The following is a 19937-nucleotide window of genomic DNA, read 5'->3' as shown; positions in this document are numbered from 1 at the left end:
CCCGATAGAAGTACCTACAGTGTCCCTGTTAATTACTGCAGTAACTTTAGTAAGCTAGTAAACATTAAAATGGAGCAAAAATAAAAAAAATCTTATAAAAATGACTCAAAAAGTATGGAATATCGAATAGTTTTATAATAGCGGAATATAATAGGTCCCTGGGGTGAGGCTAAATCGTTTGTAAGTATTGTCCGGGGGCAGCAGTCGTCACGGCCTGACGCGACAGCGCGGCGGCGGCGGGGGTTATTACGTATGGAGATTGGTATCAGCTATCGCGAATTCTAGTTCCTGCAGTGTTCGTTTTTAATTTTTAAAAATAAAAATAAAAAATGTTTTATTTCTGAGTAAATTAGAATCAATTTTTTTCAGAATGTCTACCTGATGCCTACCGCCGGTTCGGGAACTACCCCGGCGAGAAGAACCAGCGTAAGAAACTCGCACGGGTCCCACTTTTTATCAAAAAAGTGAGAGAAAAATTGTTCTTTTTAAAATAAAGTTTACAACTCTGTAACTTAATATTATATATAATATCAACATACATAATTGTAAGTCATATAATAATGTAGAAGTAGCCTTGCAAGGAGCCATCCTACTCCCAAGATGTGCCATCGTTTATGAAATCATTGACCTTATAATAGGCTTTGGCACACAAACGCTCTTTGACTACTTTTTTAAATTTATTAATGGAAAGATTTTTGATTTTTGATTTATTGAAATAAATTTCTTAAATAAAAATAAATAAATATTTTTTGTTAAAAATGAATTCGTGTAAGGTTTTAAGAAACTATGTTTTGTTAAATTGAGAAACGCAGATATTTTAGAAGCTATTGACATCGAAAGTATTGATTTTGAAGAACAACAATTGTTTGTTTGAAAAACAAACAAACAAGAAGAACAAAAACAACAACAATTAATGCATATGTTTTTTGCTGAATCAAAAGATTATGGTGAGAAACATGTTGTGAGTAGTATCCAGGCATACTTTTTTTAAAACCTTCCATTTTTAGAAAAGTGCTATATTTTTCCTATGATCGTCATCGATAGTACAAGTTGCAAGCAGCTTCGCAATCATGGTGACAAATAAAGTTGAAGGCATGAGTGGATGAAGTAGGTAACTAATATTTTATAACATAAGGATAGTTACTCATTTTCACCTCATTTTTGAATAAACCTTGTTACTTCCCACCATCATACTAATATACATAAAATCCCCTTTTTTATTTCCAATCATTTTGTCGGTTCTGAAGCCTCTATTTAAAAAAAAAACCCTAATTGTGTCTTCAATTTTGGTTTGTTTAACGTACTAACATAATATCGATCGATTGTATTACACGTAATGACCCCTTGTCTCTTGGGATATATTATACCGGTACCGGTGCAGTGTTTATATGATCTGTCATCACTTACATTAATAATAATCGATTAATAAGTAATATTGCATACTTTGAAATAATAATATTGGATTATGGAAATTTATTAATTTAGTTGAATAGTCTTTTCACTATTTACTGGGAGGTAAACCTTTTTAGAACTACGAGTAAAATTAGTTTTCCGGGGTTGTTTTTTTAAATTCTGATTTGTGTGTGTGGTAAGGTTTAAAACTCATCCTTGAATGTTGAAGATGTAAGCTGCAATATCAAGATACAAGCATTAGTAAACGCTGTAATAAATAGAGTAAGTTGAGATTCTTTATTTTAGTCAAAGACTTCTATTTAAACTGATGTTAAATAGAAGTTTTTGATTTTAGTACGGGAAGACAAAAAATAATAATAATTCGATAAACAATCGGCCATTAAAGTTTAGGATATTTAATATTTTGCGAATTTGAAATTCAGTCAAGGGTGTCCGAGTCATCGGAGCGTGTCAGTGATAATTCTCCCTCCGTATAATGATAATCATCACAATATTGCATCACTTAGCGAAATATTGTAAGTGTCAATCAAGGCATTAGGCGCGTATTGTGTTTGAGGCGGACGCGTGGCCCGCCGGCGTCGCTAGCGTGCTGGGGCGCCCATTGTTTTGTACAGTAAAAAGTATCGACATATTTTGTTGGTGTTGTTTCTGGAGTATGAGTAAAAATAGCCAAGGTCTTAGTTAGGTATAAGAAAGACTGGATTCAGGAACTAAAAATTTAACCGGAAATACAATAATTTTGTTTCAACAAAATACTCTAAGTGTTACTAAAACAAGGTTTTGATATTATGTTGAGTGAAAAAGTTACCTTTTTAGACGTAACTACATCTAAAAAGTTAACTTGCCTTGCCTAGATTTAAATCAATATATATCCTATATGTAAGTAAAGAAAGATGTATAAATTATTGCGTATTTTTTATAAGAAACGCAATACAAGTATGTATACAATTACTATAGATAGTAGCATTATAATAAGTCAACTGTGTTCTTAAATTCATATTCATGCATTTATGCAACCCAAGTACAAGAAAAATGCGTACATCTCCAGCTGCTTGCACTCAAAATTTTCCTAAAATCAATGTGAATCTGTGAAGTAATAACATGAATATAAAACAATAATAAAGAAAAATTAACTTGCTTCAAAACCAAGAAAACACTGAAAAAAGCTACGAAAAAGTTTCAATTTCACATTAAAATCCCCAAATATTAAATATTAAATGATCAGCCAATTTGATTGCATTCATTTGTTAAGAAAATGTAATAAATGAAGAACCGCTGGAGTCTCAACCGATTTTGTGCAAACTTCACATAAACCATCTACTAAATAGTCCGAACAAAGCCTCAACATTTAGTTTGTATAGGTGAGCCTGCTCTTGAGTTATAAAGTTACAACAACACTTTTCGTTGATCCTTAATACTTATAATTTGAACTTGGCAGGTTAAATTAATCACATCAATATATATCCTATATTTAAATTTACTTATCTGGGAGCACGGCAATGCTCCAGCCAAGCTTTTTAGCAAAGGCACGGCCGTAGCATACTTTTCTCGAAGCGGTTCGCGGCTATTTCACATCCCCTTTATCTTCGATGTTAACAAAGCTAGGGATTTAGAATTTCGGTGACTAGGAGCAAGTATTAAAACTAGCTTAACCTTCAAATTACATAACATTTCAATAAATATTTTAATAGTTACGGATGATCAAAGTTACAAGATTTTGTCACTCACTGACTGACAGATCATCAAAATTCTAAGGTACTTCTAGCAGACTTAGAACCTTAAAATTTGGTAACAAGGTAGGTCGTTATCCACAATGAAAGGAAAAATTATGAAACTGGCCAAGTGCGAGTCGGACTGGCGTACATAGGGTTTCGTACCGTACATTTGTATGGGAGTGCCCCTTAAAACACAAGTTTATGTACTTTCTATTACTTATTATTAAAGTTTACAATTAAGTCTTTTCTGCAATTTTCAAAAACCTTACTTTTACCATTATGGATATAGAGCAAAAAAGTGCAAAAAAACGTGTTTGTTGTAACGTTTAATCATTTATTTTATTTTAGTTGGACTATTAGCTTTTATAGCGACAACAAAAGTACATCATTTGTAAAAAAAATAAATATTAAAAAAAATAAAAATAGCTATTGCGGTTCTCGAGATCTAGCCTCGTGACACACGGACGGACGACAGACAGACAGCGAAGTCTAGAATCATTAGGAATAGGCTCCCGTTTTAACTCTTTGGACAAGGAAACCTAAAAACTGAAATAATATAACTTTATTAAATAAAAGAAAATATTTTAATGTTTGTGGCCTTGCAAGAACATTAAAAATGGGTTTCGACTTCATAATAATTATTTTACGTACAAAAGGAAAAATAGTGTTGACGAAGTTAACAATGAAACTATGATAATTAAATTTGATTAAAATATAAATGAAATCAGAACTACGAATTACGATGTACACTCCATACTCGCTCGATAGATGGTGTAGCACTCCATTTATATCGCAGTATCGCTTGTTTGCGGAGTATAATAATTATTATGGTTTAAAAAAATCCGGGATGGTTGTAATACTCAATCGAAAGTAACATCGGTGCATGAATAACCTCCTGAAAGTTCAAAAGTTGTTGGGCTATCGTCATAGAATTTGTACTTTGTAGAAGTACCTACCTGTTGTACCTGAGAATGGGTGCTAAGCTAAGTACAAAAAAGTTTTAACGTGACCTGAAAAGAAAAGAAACCTTAAAAAAAGGAATGAAATCCCACGAAAACATTAAATGTAAAAAGGAGCCAAGCAAAATATTGCATAGCCATGCAATATATCTATCGTAAAAAGTTTTCAGATCACATTCAAACCAAGCCTTCAACTTATTTTGTAATTTAAATCAACATTCAGTAAATTTATCAATAGTTTTCTTTATTTTATAATTATTATAGTGGCTTGGCAATGAGCACTAGAGAAATAATCAGCGACTGATTTGAATTATTGGGTACCATCGTCCACATGCGTCGTTACATACTAAAAAACACTTTACGCTTGCCGTTTGTGTACGTATGAACTACCCCAAATATGAAGTTTTATATTTGTTTTTCTAGTGTTTCTTAGTAATCGTTCACACGAGTGAGTCAGTGCCAAAATTAGCCATTTTTACAGGGACATATTTCAGGATCTTTTAAAGCTATATCTATGAAATTTGGTATACTGCGTAAGTACTAGTATAAAATAACGTAATTATAATTTTACTAGATGTCCCGAGCGGCTTCGCCCGCGTAAATTAGGAATTTTACGGAAACCGTACATTTTCCCATAAAAAATAGCTTATGTCCCTACTCTTATATAGTCTTACTCGATAAATGAGCTATCTAACATTGTAAAAAGTTTTAAATCGGACCTTCCTAAGATTAACGCGTTCAAGCAAACATACTCTTCAGGTTTATAATATTAGGTAGGTATATATTTTTTTTAATTATCGCTTGACAAACTCGAGTCTCGATCTAAAAGGCTATGAAAAGTACCAATAACAGGGTCATTATAGGCTTATAAGTCATAACCATGGGACGATGCATAGTATAATATGGTAGTGATGATGATGATGCTGATGAATGTAATTTGCATAGTAGCATATGCTTTCCGTTCTTAAAACAACGCCGAAACTCCCAAACTTGTGTATCTATAAAGAATCAGGAGTTCTCTCAACACCTCCGAACCACGGTATACAAGGTATACCTCGGTGCAAAATCTTACTTGTTGGTAGCATATGCTTAGAATACTTCTCACGAAACCGAAGTAACCACATGTTTCCCTATAAATTTTGAGGAGTTCCCTCGATTAGTTATGCATCCTTCATCAGATCACCACTTTTGTGAATATAATATCAAATTGTGATGATACCCTATATACCAAAAGAAAATTTTTGAAAATCGGTTAATAAACGAATCGTTGTAATCGTAAAGTAATCGTTGAACATAAGAAAACGAACATAATACCTCCCCCATTTTGAAAGTCTGTTAAAATTGTAGCCTATGTGTTATTCTGATGTATAAGCTATATTAATGTAAAGTTTCACCAAAATCCGTTCAGTGGTTTTTGCGTGAAAGAGTAACAAACATCCATACATCCAAACAAACTTTCGCCTTTATAATATTAGAAGGATGTTTGTACTTGCAATAGACACTGAGCTACAGGGGGGTCGAAACGGTTCGTGCAAATAGTGCACGGCAAGCGCGCCGCCTATTGTTGGAACTTGGCCTGCGCACTTCCGTGCGCTTAGATTTGAAGCTATATCACACGCGTGACATTTTACGATCTATTATCAAATGAAAATAAATCTCGATTTTTAATATAAAGAAATATCCCGAAGTTTTCACTGATTTCTGAAAGCCTTATAAATTACCTATATAATTATATATCCCGAAGTTTATTATAACTTATGAGGCTTTCATTCATTTTGATACAAATTTTGTAAACAAAAGGATTGCCAAATATATATTGTATATATTTACTATAAAAACGGCGAATAGCGTGTTATTAAATCGACCAAGAATTTTAACAGAAGTTTTTTAAGATAGATACTTGGTGATCCATCAATAGATCCTATAATAATCGGCCAAGTGCGAGTCGGACTCGCGCACGTAGGGTTCCGTACCATTATAGAGCAAAATTAGGCCAAAAAATGTGTTTTTGTATGGGAGCCCCCTTAATTTTTTGTTTAATGTAAATTTTATTATTAAATATATTAAAGTACACATATAATTAAGGACTTTGAGAAAATTCAAGTACGTACCTGTTGTCATTATTTATATAGAGCACAAGAGGCCAAAAAATCACGTTTATTGTATGAGAGCTCCCCTTAAATATTAATTTTACTTTGTTTTTAGTATTTGTTATTATAGCGGCAACAGATATACACAATCTGTGAAAATTTCAGAATTCTAGCTATAGCGGTTCTTGAGTTACAGCCTGTAGACAGACGGACAGACGGACAGACATCGAAGTCTCAGTAATAGGGTCCCGTTTTTACCCTTTGGGTACGGAACCCTAAAAACTTGAATTTAACCTATTAGTGCATTGGTGGCAACCGGTTGCCTGTATATTTTAAAGGTAAGGTATGTTAATTATTATAAAATGGTGAATCTTACCTTGTGAACCCTGTGACGTTGCATGTGTAGACCATGTACTTTTGTATGATGCATCTGAAAAAGTGTAAAAAATTAGTAAAGTATAAGAACAACATTTGTCGGAACGTGTTGCAATAAATATACAGTCATATTGAGCGTTCATGGCCCATAGTGGGTAGACCTTGGGTTTGCACTCGAGGGGGTGCTGATTCGATCTCGGGTAGAGGTGTGTACGAATGAGACATTTTCAGATCTTATGATGACGGATATTCGTACGGTGAAGGAAAACATTGTGAGGAAATCCGCAGATAGATGGTCCCAAACTTATTGAGCTATTCATCCTCTGGACTAGGCCGATTATGTTACAGTATTGCCATAATAATATGTGTTAGGGTAGCCATGTCGACATTTAAAAAATCTTGTCCCAGGCACTAGAGAGTCGCTCGGATAATACTGTCCTCAGGCTTTTACACCCAGAATGGATGCAAATGAATAGTATGCGAAGATACGGCATTGTCGGTCTGAAATCATGAACGCAATCGAAGGTTATCGAGGTTTCATTTTACAATAAAACCACTGAATCGATTAACATATTATCTTGGCAAAATGTGCGGTTACCGAGACAGATAACTCCATAAAATTTATATTTAGGATGATGTATGTTTTAAGAGTCTAAATAAAAGAAATGCATGTGCAATAAGTTTTAAGTAGAGAAAATAACGATAATAAATATCAGCAAGTGAAGTTAAGTACTTATTTAGAGTTAAGTTTATTTGATACCAAATTAACTCATGTCACTTAAATGATATCTTAAATGCCCAAAAATGTATGGACCAAAAACCCGTAATCGATTGAAACCATTTAGATGTGGCATAGTAGACTACTTATACTGTATCCCAAATACAATGTCCTTTTTGGATTAAACAATCACCGAGTACTTAAAAAACGATCGTAACTAATTGACTTTTCTCATAGGAATCTATATGCATCGCGTCGTCCTGAATATTCAGGACGACGCGATGCTACCGACTTCAAAATGATGAAGATTGAGTACAGAAATAGCTGTTGAGGTTTAGCCGAATTCGGAAAAAGGCACTATTAGATAGGAAAAATTATTTAATACTTTTAAGTTCATATTATAAGGATGTTATTATTGTTTTTACCTTGGAAGTCGGTTTTAATTTTTTGTTAAAAATAATAATCGTTGGTAGTTTTTATAGTAATGTCACAGTATAGCAATATGACATATTATATGGTAATGTACATCATAATATATTATTTTTAGACTTAGCATCAATACTTTAGAAGTTAGAGGGGGGGGGGACACACATTTTACCACTTTAGAAGAATCTCTCTCGCAAACTATTCAGGTTAGAAAAAAATGATATTAGAAACCTCAATATGATTTTTGAAGACCTATCCATAGATACCCCACACGCATAGGTTAAATGAAAAACAAATTGTTTCAGTTGGACCTATGGGGACCCCTAAAATTTTTAATAATTTTTCCATTTTTGTATCAAAATCTTAATGCGGTTCACAGACTACACTATTTAAAAAGTGATTGTGACATACGGACGGACAGACAGACAGACAGACAGACATATCTAAAAGGGTTCCGTTTTTTGCCATTTGGCTACGGAACCCTAAAAAGAAATGTCACCTCACCAAAATAATTCATTGACTGTAACTATTTTTCGAGGTCAAAATCCCTGGAAGCTCCACTATTAGCGTTAAATGACGATTCACGTTTCACACTGCAAAACCATCGTTTGAATGACTAATGGCTGCTCCTGTATGTGACGAGTGCTCCATCAAACCACATTGTTACCTAACGGGCTCAAAGGGCTGATGAGACAGGAATTAGGGGATGAAGCCACTGCGACGCCATTATACACTCCAAAGGCGCTAATTGTAGTCTCCTAAGGGGGATTTGTGACGCTGCTGTGCGTCACCAAAGTTTTTAAGGATTTTAATACGTAGGATTTACAACGATTTATTAGTATATGTGCTGTGACTAAGGAGGTGGAGTTTCTGATATAATATGAATATGAGCTGACGACATGTCGTATACATGATAATATATCATTATAATTATTATTATGCTATAAGATTGTCGAGTAATTACCCTACGTATTTGATAAACACGACACCACTTTGAGTTTTTAAAAATTGCAATAATAAGGCATCTCGATCTCAAAAATAATTTTAATCAACTAACTCCATACTCATTCCTTATAATGATTCAGTACCTGGATGACCGAGCTTTGCTCGGTATAGCAAACACTCATTGACTTCGTGTTACTTAATAACGCCATCTGCTGGTCGTTAAAACAATTAGTTGCTCACATAATAGTATTATTATTCGCCAATAGATGTCAGGAAGAGTCATATTTTTCAGTTTATCGATTATCGACAAAACACGAATAAAAAGACATTTTCTGAGAATGATTCCTAGCTAGATCGATTTATCGCCCCCGAAACCCCCTATATACTAAATTTCATGAAAGTCGTTGGAGCCGATTCCGAAATTCCAATTATATATATAGAAATTTTTCATTGATTTTGCGCATATTTCAGACGTATTAAGCCATCATGATTTCTAAACTAGCTACCCTAATACACACCGAGACTATGCAACAGATGTACGGTACATCAAAATACTGCAAAAATGTGGACCAAACACAATTTAAAGACTTCAGCAATACACCTCATGTAATATCTTCTTATAAACAACATCTTTGTTTGCAGGGGATACCGGAAAACATTACAAATAAGTTATGCACTCCTAGGATATAATTTTGTTATGCAATCGCAAAAAGTTGATAGAAAATAATTTTTGGTTCGTATTAAACAGGGTTTTAAACCCTGGATTTGATAACTGACGTGAAAATAAACTCATTTATTAACGGCACCGCCGACAAACTATAATAATATATCTTTTTACTGTAATATAATAAATAATAATTATATTTTGTACATATTTCGGCAATTTAAAATGCACATTTCGGTACTTTGATAATGCATAATAATCCGATGTCTAAAGGTACAGTTGGAAGCCGGCGGCACGAAGCGGAACCAGACAACGTGTCATCGCGACACTACTGGTGTCTATGTATTTCTATGAAACACCCTCCGCAGCTAGCTACACGAAGCTAGCGACACTTTCATGGAAATACATAGAAACCGGTAGTGTCGCGACGACACATCGTCTGCCGCCGCTTCATGTCGCCCGCTGCCAACAAGCACCATAATAATAAATTTCAAAATTGAAGCTATATTTACATTAACGAAAAGCGTCATCCTACGAATAATACATTTTATTATTCGTAGGCGTCATCCAAGAAATATTTTTACACAATCATTGTAATAGAGATAATAATCGAATATTTTAATAAAAATTATATATCGTAGTTGGATACTTATTATGAACTTATGAGAATTTTAAAATTCTTTACATTCTATTTGAAATGCTACTAAACTATAAACATTAAGTATAAAATATAGTTCCAGTTTCTAAACTTCTTTAAAACTCCAATTTGACCTAGGTCATGGCCATTATCGATCATAATATGAATATCGATTGTGTGAAGATCAATAACAATGATCAATAAAGTTGTAAGGCAACATTTAATATGCATAATATGGTAAACAGGGTTTCAAAAAATAAGTGATTAATACTTTATGGTGCATATATAGAGTTCGCTTTTTTAACTTTTGTATGGGAAAATTACATGACGCTCGGCAGCTTGCCCATACAAAGCACAAAAAAAATATTTTACATTGAACTTTATGTAAGGGACACATATAGGGTATATGTTTTATCACTTAGTTTTCGTACATCTTGTATGGCTAAGCAGCGTCGAACACGATAATGGCCGTGGGTAAGAGTTAAAAGTAACTTAATTTTCCATTAGAATTGAATGTAAATTATGAAGTAAAGAAGAAGTGAATTGTAAACCACATAATAAAAGTAGACGTTCGGCCTATAAGAATTAAGTATTGTATAATACTGGAATTTGTAGAGGATCAGTTTGGGCAGCAGGCACGTAAAATGTAGTTCAAGTTCAAATGAATTATTTTTTATTATATCAATTTAATAACATGTTCACAAAAGTTGTGGCCTGATGATAGCATGCACGAGGAATCGAGGAAGCTGCTCAAAAATTGCTTATATAATAATATGTTACGCTCAATGATCGAAAACGCTCCATGAGCAGAAAAATAGCTCACAATGCGTTGTGGTCACAGTAAAACTGTAAAACATCCAAACCTCTAATGAAAACGCGCACGACGCGTTGTGGCAATCACAGAAAGGCCAAATAGCGAAATTCGTATCGTGACATACTATTCGATCTCAACGCATTGTGGCAATGAAGAAAAGTCATGACGCGTGTTTAAGATAATTTTAATCCCGGAAAAATGTAACCGTATATGCACCACGCGATAAACGGATTTTTTTGCTCAACTTAGTTACGGGGTCATCTAGTAATGTATAAAGACAAGACCAGTTAACGTTTATTACATATTTTCTTTCAAAAATATTAAAAATAGCACTGACTTACACATTAGAATTTAGGACTATAGTGTACTCGGCGAATCGAGGCGGTAGCGGTCATTGACCTTTTTAGTCCAGGCGCTAAATGAAAAATGCTCGCATTGTATTCAGATTATTTAAGAAAAAATTGACTTCTTATAAAGACACCGATTATTATAGATCCATCGGAAAACCTCTCGGTAACTCTTAGAATAATAATCCCCAACTTTTTATGAGTTCAAAGTGATATGCTTCATATTTAGTTCACATCGAGTATCCAAAATACGGTATCACCCTTAGACTAGGAATATCTAACACTTCAGTGTCAATCGACATATTTTACCATTTTCTATATCGGTTTATATAGAAAATGGTAAAATATGACAAGTTTTTTGACAGGGGTCAATGACCGCTACCGTCTCGATTCACCGGGTACGCTGGCTGTGTTGTTCATTTTAGTTGAAAATGCGCAAAAAACTAATTAATACTTGAACTTTTAACGATGTCTAGTAATCAGAAATTAATAATAAAACCAACAGTTTTGATGTATAATTAATCGTAGGGAAAAACTTAATATATTTTCAATTCGATACAATGCATTAAAAATGTATTTACAATAATATTATACACTCGATCTTATGAATGAAAACAACAATAATTTGTAAAACCATACATACATATAAATAAAATTGGAGTGTCTGTTTGTACCGTTTTTTACTACATGCATATGAATTTATATACGATACCTACACCAAAACAGCATTTTTTACAATTTTTGTCTGTATGTCTGTCTGTTTGTTCCGGCTAATCTCTGAAACGGCTGGAGCCATTTAGCCGGGACTTTTTTTGGAAGATAGCTGATGTAGTAAGGTGTAACTTAGGCTACTTTTTAACCTTACTTACTACTTAGGCTACTTTTTTTTTAATGTGTCGAGCTAGCGAACGGTCGTGCTCCACGTTACACACGCCGCAAATATTATTTAATTAATATTTTCGCGAATCGCACATTGCCGCTGCACGTGACCATGGCGCTCGTAGCCAACGAGTTGCTGGCGTTTATCCAGCACGCCATCGACATCATGGACGAGGTCAGCATCATGCAGATCTGCAAGTCCTTCTTCACCAGTGAGGAGATTTGAAAGGGGAAGCAGCTGCTGTATGAGACGCTCAGCCAGAGAGCGAACATGCCGTCGCGATGAAGAGACGGAACCGAAAGGAGCGTGCAGGACATCATCTCCCTGCTGAAGCAGACTGATCCAGATGAGGTACCGGCTTTTGTGGCTAAAGAGCTGCACAAGCTGCCGCCCGTCACGTTGGACCACGTCGACGTCGTCAGCCTACTAAAGGACATCAGGTTCCTGAAGGAGGAGCTGACCGGAGTTCGGGGTAGATGGCAGGCGTCAGAAGCTATCATTAGTGATCTACGTAATTAATTATCACAACTAAAAAGTAATAATTCATTATGTAGGTCACCAGCTGACGCCGCATTCGTCACTCATCGCCGAGGCGCACAAGCGATCACGTTTAGCCCGTCAGCATTATCGGACGGGTCAACGAACGCCGCCGCTGCCGCCCCCGCCCGCGCTCCCCTCCCGGTTGCGCCGACGCCGAATCCACAGGCGACTCAGCAAAACTACGCGACTGTTGCTGGTCGCCCCGCGTCTCCCCCGCGGGCGCATAAAAATGGGGAAAATGAGAGCCGTAAGGCTTCGGAGAGTCGCAAGACTACGGAGAGCCGCAAGGCTACGAAGAGCCGCAAGGCTAAGTCTTCTCGACCTGGCAAGGACGAGAGCAGTAGGTGCGATGAGGAGGGCTTCATACTGGTAGAGAAGGAAGAAGAAGCCCGCCGCCCGCAACCATCGCGGCACCGCGCCATATGTACCTGAGCTGCGTCTGCGGAGCGAGGTCCCCGCGACGCCCCTGTACATATCCCGCCTGCACTGGTCCATGGAGGTCGAAGACGTCGTGGACTACATCAGTACGAAGACATCCCTCCACTTGAGGGTCGAGCGTCTGCAGTCTCGCCACAAGGTCAACTTCAGTTCCTTTGTGGTGAGAGTACCGACGCATCTTCTCCCGACCTTTGAGTTTCGAATTCTGGCCGACTGATGTGGTTTACCGAAGGTTCCGGGGGAGACTCCGGAATGAAACGCGCTTCACGTCGCCGTTAATTCGTGATAATGTGTAGTTGTTAAGTTTATATAATTTTTATGTATGTTAGTCATTAAGGTATATATTGTATGGGCCTACGTAGCCTGATTTAAATAAATCAATAAATAAATAAATTAACCGACTTCCAAAAAAGAGGAGGTCATATTTTTACTTTTTTCATATTTGTTAGCGGACTATCCATCTTTGTTATTATACTAAGTGGACGCGGACGAAGTCGCGCGCAACAGCTAGTTTATAATATAATAATATATCTATCGTCAAGAGCAGAGTAGACAGAATGATAGAGTATGCCGACTTAGAACTGATGTTGAAATTTTTAAATTTGACGTATTATGACGAAAATCGTCGCTAGGGTTGTTAACTTGTTACCTACGAATTTAAAAATATGACATATTCGATGGACGTGTTCCTCTTTGGTCGTATTGTTGTTTGTGTTTTGGCACATGCGATTAAAATTGTCAGAATCCAATTTTGAAATCTTTATTTTAAATATTTAAAAATAAATTATATCAGCCAGCGCGAGGCACATTCCGTTCATAATCCTAGTGAAACCCGACGAATTTGACAGATATTGAAACCTGTCCGTTTCTTTGCAGTCGAACTACTGGTCGTTATGTCTATTGTGTCAAGAGCCTTGTCAGTAAACGACAGTCTTTTGAGGATTGACACATAGGTCTACTAACAAATAAGAATTCAAAAGCCCATGTAAACCTAAGAAGTGTTTCTACCACTAGCTGTTCTTATTTAACTTATTGTTTTAATTACCTACTTTTTCGTTAATACCACAGCAACTTATTCATTCAGATATTACACCAGGGCACTTGGCTTTTTTTCCGGACTTGTATTAAAATATGACTAATTAAGTAAGTAATTAATTTATCAAAAATTTACAGTTACTGAATCACAACATAATTAGAATAATAATTTGTGAACAAAACAATGGAAGAATTCACGAATTTTATTTGAAATTTAAGTTTCTTAGATGGTTTTCATGACTGGTTCAACGCTTAGGTAAACGTACACGTATTTTTGACTCTAACCCTAGAAAGTACTATCAGCAGAACGTGTCAAAAGTCAAATATTGCTTAGAATTTGCGAATAGCTTATCCTACTTATTGGTGTGTACTGACATACCGGGAAATGCCATACAAACTTTGCATCTATGCAAAACTCCGTCACACAAATCACAATCACAAAAAAAGGGATATTCACCAGCGAACAGCATCGAGAAGTTGGTAAACGTGCCCGACCGACTGAGGTAGTCGGCGGATCCCTTGATATCGAGCATGTTGGGCTCAGGTCATTCTCGTGGCACGTGCAGCACACATCGCGGACTTAACACACTCGGCGCTGTCCCGCGACTGTCCCGGGGGCGGAGGCTGCGACTCCGCCCCCACCCCGCCCCACGCGCCCTCCCAACACGCCCCGCCAATAGCGTAACACTCCGGCTAATCTTTATCAGGGAAAAATAAACAGCCAGGGGGGAGGGTAGATAATGACGAAGCGCTTCGCCGCCGCTGGTAATCACGGCGCTTTGTGGGCCACGACAGCCTGTTAGCGAGCTTATACGACTATGGTTTGGCGAAAATTGAATGCTTTGTGCTGTTTTCAGTTTTTTTTTCAACGGAGATACGTCTTGGTGGCGTTGGTGCTTATCTAATCGTCATTATTTTTTATTTTGAATGGTAGGTATCGTAAGTACTGCGGGATTCGTAAACGAGATAATTCTGAAAGCCATTGAGTAGCTTTAATTTTGCCAGTAAACCGCTAGATAGTTTTAGCGCTATTATCGCTGTAATGTAGCTGTAGCGAAATTTAAATATAGGTGATTAACGTAATATCACCACAACACTTATTTCAATGTTCAGACACCTCTTCAATTAAAAAACCTTTTAGTTTCAGTAGCTACGATTAAATTGTACATAGTGTCATTCTACTACATCAATCGCGACCAAATAGTTGGCTGGGTTAGGTTAGATTTATAGGTTAGGTCCTATACCTAACAAACTATCATGTTAAAAAATAAAAAAATAAAAATGAATCTGTTCAACACATTTTACTTAAAAAGTGGAAAACGAGTAAACACTTCATGATAGAAAGTTAGCCGTCGCCTATAATGCCACAGGCAAATGTCGCAAGTGCTTTGCCAGCCGTTGATGTTGAGACATTATAGTATATATATAGACAATATATTATAGTTAAGGATACACCAAATCCCAGTCCAAATTCATAACGAATATTTCGGCCTCCTAATTTTTAACTTATGCTATTTGTCGATTACTTTCTGCAATTCACCTTAAATTAATTTGACATAGATGTTATCAAATCTGTAAGAAAAGCCGAATCGTTTGTCACTGTTTTTGTTCTTTTTAATTTCGTCCATTTGTAGTCGACAATGTGACGCTGGTTTTGTTTTATTTTTTATAAATTGCGCCTCTGTCCGTCCCCTGATTGTTCATTTAATTGCCTGGTGTACGTATTGTCCAATTTTATATACGTTGGTGGAAATATGTTTTATACCTAAATCCCTTTTGTGCTTCTTTCCTTTTATTTATTCTATTTTTATGGAAATGAACAGGCATAGGTTACTTACAATTTTAATTACCCAAGTACTAATGAAGTATTAATTTTTTTTATTTATTTTTTCTTATTTGCGATTGTTTCTGCCTGTTACCTCTTTACATTAAGCCACAGAACTTATGAAGATGGATATAATATAGTAGAGGGTAGTTTTTATCAACATATTGTAGACCGTACAGATGCCGAGTAATAAGAAACTTTCTTGAATACTACTTTCATGGGCGTACCCAGGTTTTGGGCCAGGGGGGGGCAAATTACCCAGATTCTGTTTATTATTTTTAATTTTTATAGATGAAAGTACTAAATAATATACTTAGTAGGGACGTCAACATGATCCAGGGGGGGGGGGGCAGCTGCCTCCCCCTGCCCCCCCCTCGGTACGCCTATGACTTTAATTAAATATCCCATTGATACTAATCAAAATACATATATATTGTATAATATTCCGGAATATTCAAATATATAAAAATCAAGTGCTTAAAAGGGCGACTAACCCCAAAAATCAAACACCGTCCTTCTCTCTTCACACTCACGCCCGTCTTTCATATGCCAGGTGAAAGAGGACGACGCGGATTTATCGCCAAATTAGTTTTTTCTCAATAACTCGATAAATATACAACATTTTAAAATCCGCTAGGTCGATCTCTCAATGATAGAATTTTATACAATGTGTTAAAATATTAACTTAGTTCAATGCACGGTTATGGCAATAAATGAAAAATTCGTGAAAATTAGATGCATCTTTATGATTTTTTTCTATCGAGAAAATTTTAAGATATCGTGTTTTTGGTCAGATAGAATTCTCGGAAATATAATGTAGTATCTAATTTTAGAATATGAAGCAATTCGGGGTTTATTTTCAAGTATAAAAATGAATTATAAAATCGACACTTTAGGGTTAGTCGCCCCCTTAACAAGATAACCAGAAGTTTGGGATTCGAACCCCACATCGCGTGGTGTTTAATACAAAACGCTATTACTACTACCATTCGTCACAAACTTTGATGAACTTGTTCAGAAATCTATGATAAAAGTTTTCGTTTCTTTTTTTTATATTTTTTGTTTTAGTTTCTTTATTAGATTATTATATTAAGAAAAATAATATACAAAAATTTTAAAAATACTTTAAGTAAGTAATAAGTATGCTTTAAAATATCTGATCTGATCGGATGTGCAATTGACGATCTTATGCTCACTTTGCCTTCACCTCCAAATCTAAAGTATTGGATTTCACACTTAAAAATTGGTCCTATATTCAACAGCAAAATTGTGCAGTATATTTTTAACGGACCCTGTTTTTACCCCCAACAAAGAGGAATGGTATAAGTTTTACATGTCTAACTGTCTATTGGTCTGTCTGTCAGTGTATGTGTCTGTCCGTAGCACCGTATAATCGAAAACCAACTGGACCGATTTTGATATAGTTTTTTTTAACTGACATGTTCAAGAGTGTTCTTAACAACTAGTATAGTTGTGTTCTTAACAATATTGTGCATTATATTTTCAACACACTCTATTTGCAACTGCAAAATTGTGCAGAATATTTTTAACGCACACTGTTTTCAACTGCAAAATTGTGCAGAATATTTTTAACGCACACTATTTTCAACTGCGAAATTGTGCAGTATATTTTCAACACACCCTGTTTTCAATTGCAAAATTGTGCAGAATATTTTCAACACACCCTATTTTCAACTGCAAAATTGTGCAGAACATTTTTAACGGACACTATTTTCAATTGCGAAATTGTGCAGTATATTCAACACACCCTGTTTTCAACTGCAAAATGGTGCAGAATATTTTTAACGGACACTATTTTCAATTGCGAAATTGTGCAGTATATTTTCAACACACCCTGTTTTCAAATGCAAAATTGTGCAGAATAATTTCAACACACCCTATTTTCAACTGCAAGATTGTGCAGAATATTTTTAACGCACACTGTTTTCAACTGCAAAATTGTGCAGTATATTTTCAACACACTCTGTTTTCAACTGCAAAATTGTGCAGAACATTTTCAACGCACTCTGTTTTCAACTGCGAAATCGTGCAGTAAATTTTTAAATGAAATCATTACGCAGAGGCATCATCAAGCGCTTCTAATATGACAAAGTTTTAAAATCCAAATGCTTTGTGTAACAAAGACCATTGTATTAAAGGCCCGAGGCAGGGTGTGTATGAACAGACAAGTCGAGGATAATGAATGTACCTACTGCATACTTTTTAACCTACTTTACTGGAACTGTTTTTATCAAGTTGATGGGTAGTATGATTTCTTTTTTGTGAAGTCGTTTTAGTTCTTAAGTTTGCATAATATAAGTCCCTTTAGATAAATAATTATTTTATTAATATCGTAATGTTTATTTTTTTTTGTTTTTAATAGTCGTTATAGTAAAATTGTTCGTAGACTACCATGCTGTTTTAATGAATACTGGATTTTTACCTACAGCCTACATACTTAAATCATGTTCGATTACATACATACTGAAATCATGGATTCGATTTCATTTTTTGTTATTTTCATTGAAAAAGGCATTTTATCGAGTGTCGAAGGTCCTACGGGTTAAATTAAATGGATTTCGTTTGCCGCGTAAAAGTTCACACTCTTTTTGATAGAAATCATAATTTTATTGTACTACACAGATATTATATACTTTTCCCATTTTACTTATCATTTACAAAGATACTAGTATGTAATAGACATAACACATCCAGGCAAGTCACCTGAAAGGCCCCACGTTGGGTTAGATATTTGACGTATGGCAAACAGACACTTTGGTGTTACCCAACATTTTTAACATTTCAGTTTGATGACGAATTGACGGTACGGCGTAACCCTTTCTTGTATGAATTGGTGGTATAGGGGATATTTTGATAAAATTTGTATGGTGGTAAATATTTCTCGTCTAAAGATTTTTCTGTAACTAGCTTGATACGTCGTAGCATCTTGAGTTGGTGTTATTAGGGATGACGGCTCAACTATTTCTTGTATAGATTTCCTTATAAATATACGAGCTTTTGTCCGCGGCTTCGCTCGCGTAGAGAAGTATTATTATATACAAACTTTCATCCCCTATTTGAACCCCTTGGGGTTGGAATTTATCAAAACCCTTTCTTAGCGGATGCTTACGTTACAACATCTACCTGCATGCCAAATTTCAGCCCGATCCGTCCAGTGGTTTGGGCTGTGCGTTGATAGATCACTATGTCAATCAGTCAGTCACCTTTGAGTTTTATATATATATATATAGAAGAAGAAGATAGAAGATGTACGTTATAGCCCATCTTAATTTCTGAAATGTTTGTTTACAAAGCCTAACGTTTCAGCGTGAAGGCTGTAAAGGTGCCGTCGTGATCGATGCGGGCGCGACGTTGCCGCTCCGCGCTTCCGGTACGTTGCCGTTATGATACCGCCTACGTTTTCTATTTTCTTGTCTATGTAGCCTATGTCAGGGTCATTTTATACATAATATAGAGAGATACAAGTAAATGTTGCTAAGATGAATGTAATATAATAAGGTTTTTTTTAAATATAGCAGATAAACTTATTAGCCCCACAGCTTCGGCGATCTTTGGGGCCATTTTGAGAATATTATACGTCATCGATTTAATTACATAGTTTTTTCTTTTTAATTACGTCGTTTCAAAATCAACGGCACAGAACTCTAACATCTACAACTGCCTCTACAAACTTTAAATCCGAATTAAGCTGAGTCTATTTATCAATCACACGATTCGTCAAAGTATTAAGGCGTGTTTACAACGTTCGACGGCTTTATCCACACTTAATTTAGAATTAATACAACCAGCCGGTGCGACGGAAATGAGTTTAGAGCGCGGGGGCGAGGTGAGGGGAGGCGGGGAGAGGCTGCGAATTAGTTACAATTCGATATTCCATAGGCGGGCGGTGTTATTCTGGAACTTCGGTATTGCGATGTAACAATGTTACTGCGTCATCGATAAGTGTTGGTACTTGTGAAGAAAGTCGTGTGCATTCTTCCCTGGAACTCCATTCCTTATCTTTCGAAATTGTAATTATTAGAAATAAAGACACTGTTTTAACCTTAATGGAATAAATTTAGACCTTTAAGACTAGGCCTTTAGAGGAATGAATGG

The 19937-nt window shown here is 35.7% G+C and overlaps 1 protein-coding gene across 2 annotated transcripts in view; it reads right to left on the bottom strand.

Moving 5' to 3' along the window:
- Positions 1 to 19937, bottom strand: part of LOC121738909 (DNA-binding protein D-ETS-3) — a 75093-nt gene that overhangs the window by 31425 nt on the left and 23731 nt on the right. The window contains exon 4 of one of the 2 annotated variants that reach the window (XM_042131179.1): positions 6554 to 6607. The exons of the other annotated variant lie outside the window; for it this stretch is intronic. Within the exon in view, the coding sequence (XP_041987113.1) occupies positions 6554 to 6607 (54 nt within the window). The remainder of the gene's footprint in view (positions 1 to 6553; positions 6608 to 19937) is intronic. 2 annotated transcript variants of the gene reach the window in all.

Source organism: Aricia agestis, chromosome Z (genome assembly GCF_905147365.1).
Source record: "Aricia agestis chromosome Z, ilAriAges1.1, whole genome shotgun sequence".
Taxonomy (NCBI): Eukaryota; Metazoa; Arthropoda; class Insecta; order Lepidoptera; family Lycaenidae; genus Aricia; species Aricia agestis.
The sequence above is the reverse complement of the archived record's forward strand: the minus strand, read 5'-3'. Positions and strand labels throughout refer to the sequence as shown.